The following is a 1,879-nucleotide window of genomic DNA, read 5'->3' as shown; positions in this document are numbered from 1 at the left end:
TTTTCCCAGTTAACATTTATTTTATTTCAAGTACTGTTATTTTAGGATCATTGATATGCAATTATAGTTTTTTGTTAATATTTTGAATTTTATTTTAGTTTTATCATTTATTTTTTCACTTTAATTTTGGTTAAAATTTGAGTAAAGTTTTAGTTTTATGAATTTAATTTAATTTAATTTAATTTTGCACTTATTTTGTTTCAAGCAGTGTTGTTTTAGTATCATTCATATACTAGTTTTCGTTAATATTTTGAATTCAAATTTATTTGATATTTTCTGTTTTCCCTTTCATTTTGGTTCAAGTTTAACCAAAGTGTTAAAGTGTTTTTGTAATTGTTATATGTATATAGTTGTCATTATTTTTTATTTATTAGTTTTAGTTTAGTTCGACAAGTTAAACTAAATGAAAATTAGAAATTAGCATTCACAACAAGCTCAAATAAAATACGTTTGCGTATTTAACATTTTATTTCAGTTAGCGTTTATTTAATTAAAACATTTTTTTTTATGGTTTTAGAGCTCTCTTACCTGTGCATGTGACGTCCTGTAGACTGAAGCCCAGGTCACACACACACCTGAAGCTGCCGGGAGTGTTCATGCATTGGCCATTAGTGCAGCGCATGGGGTTTTGACTGCATTCATCTATATCTGAAAACACACAGGAGACACAGCGCACATTCAAAACCCGTTAATATACCACACTCCCATACACAACAGTCTCTGTGAAATAACACACAGTAACAAAAAAAGAGTCAATTTGAAACATTTTGCACATTCAAGATTTTTAACATCAGATTTGCTAGAATGTAGAAACTGTAACACCGAACCATGCATTTAAGCTGCTTTGAATGGATATGAATTCACTATATAAATGTGACTCGTCTTCTGGAGAGAAGGCATGTGGTTAGAAAGTTAGAAAAGTGTCTGAAATCACTTACAGAAACACCAACCATAAACATCAATGTAATATCTCATAATTCTCTATTATGCGCCTGTGTGGTCATTTTGGTATATTGTAAAGCACTGTGGTCAACTTCAAATGTGCTACAGACATAAATGTTGATTGATTGATTAAAAATTGTGACTTTGTGTCCCATAATTGCATTAAAAACTACATAAATATCCACTTTCCTTTATTGTTTTCATATCAAATCAATGTTATTTGTTAAGGAAAGTGATACCTTGGCATTGGCCGTCAAGAAGCTCAAAGCCCGGCTGACAGGAGACACACTTGAAGGAGCCGACCGAGTTCACACACTCTTTTCCTGGACACTGAAGCTCATTTTCACACTCGTTCACATCTGGAACAGGATTAGAAACAGACCAGAACATCCATACAGTAGTTCATGAATGGAACACATTTGTGGGTGAAGTTGGCAATGACCGCTTGTGAAAAAGAAGTGTGCTTAATTGTATTGTATGTGCACTTTAGTGTACTACACGTCTTAAGTATATACTTAAAAACTGTACTTGCAGATAATATGATATTAATTAAATAAAAGGCCACTTAAGTGACTTTCATGACTATGTTTCTAAACACACTTAAGTAGACTTAAATGCACTTGTAATAATGTCAGTTTTTAATATAAGGTCATTTTAAATAATTGTTTAAATATTTTGTCGTGCTTTGCAGAAGTACACCTATGTTGATGCGTTGAGCACATGTAAAGTACTTGATTATCATTTTAACGGAAGAACGTTAAATGTTCTAAATTACAAATGTGTAATTACAACTATATTTAAAAACATGACATACAAGTTTCAATAGAAATGACATTTAAGTATATTAAAGGAGTCATGTGATGCGATTTCAAGTTTTCCTTTCTCTTTGGAGTGTAACAAGCTGTTCGTGAATAGGTAAGATCCCTGAAGTTGCAAA

The 1,879-nt window shown here is 31.6% G+C and overlaps 1 protein-coding gene across 1 annotated transcript in view; it reads right to left on the bottom strand.

Moving 5' to 3' along the window:
* LOC107558550 (latent-transforming growth factor beta-binding protein 4) overlaps positions 1 to 1,879 on the bottom strand; it is a 62,914-nt gene that overhangs the window by 19,964 nt on the left and 41,071 nt on the right. The window contains exons 19-20 of the mRNA XM_016242210.1: positions 1,182 to 1,301; positions 529 to 648 (exon numbers count right to left, since the gene is read on the bottom strand). Coding sequence (XP_016097696.1) covers positions 529 to 648; positions 1,182 to 1,301 — 240 coding nt within the window. The remainder of the gene's footprint in view (positions 1 to 528; positions 649 to 1,181; positions 1,302 to 1,879) is intronic.

The sequence above is a fragment of the Sinocyclocheilus grahami genome, unplaced genomic scaffold, assembly GCF_001515645.1.
Source record: "Sinocyclocheilus grahami isolate Dianchi unplaced genomic scaffold, SAMN03320097.WGS_v1.1 scaffold649.1, whole genome shotgun sequence".
Lineage (NCBI taxonomy): Eukaryota > Metazoa > Chordata > Actinopteri > Cypriniformes > Cyprinidae > Sinocyclocheilus > Sinocyclocheilus grahami.
Note: the sequence above shows the minus strand (reverse complement) of the source record. Positions and strands in the feature narration are given on the sequence as shown.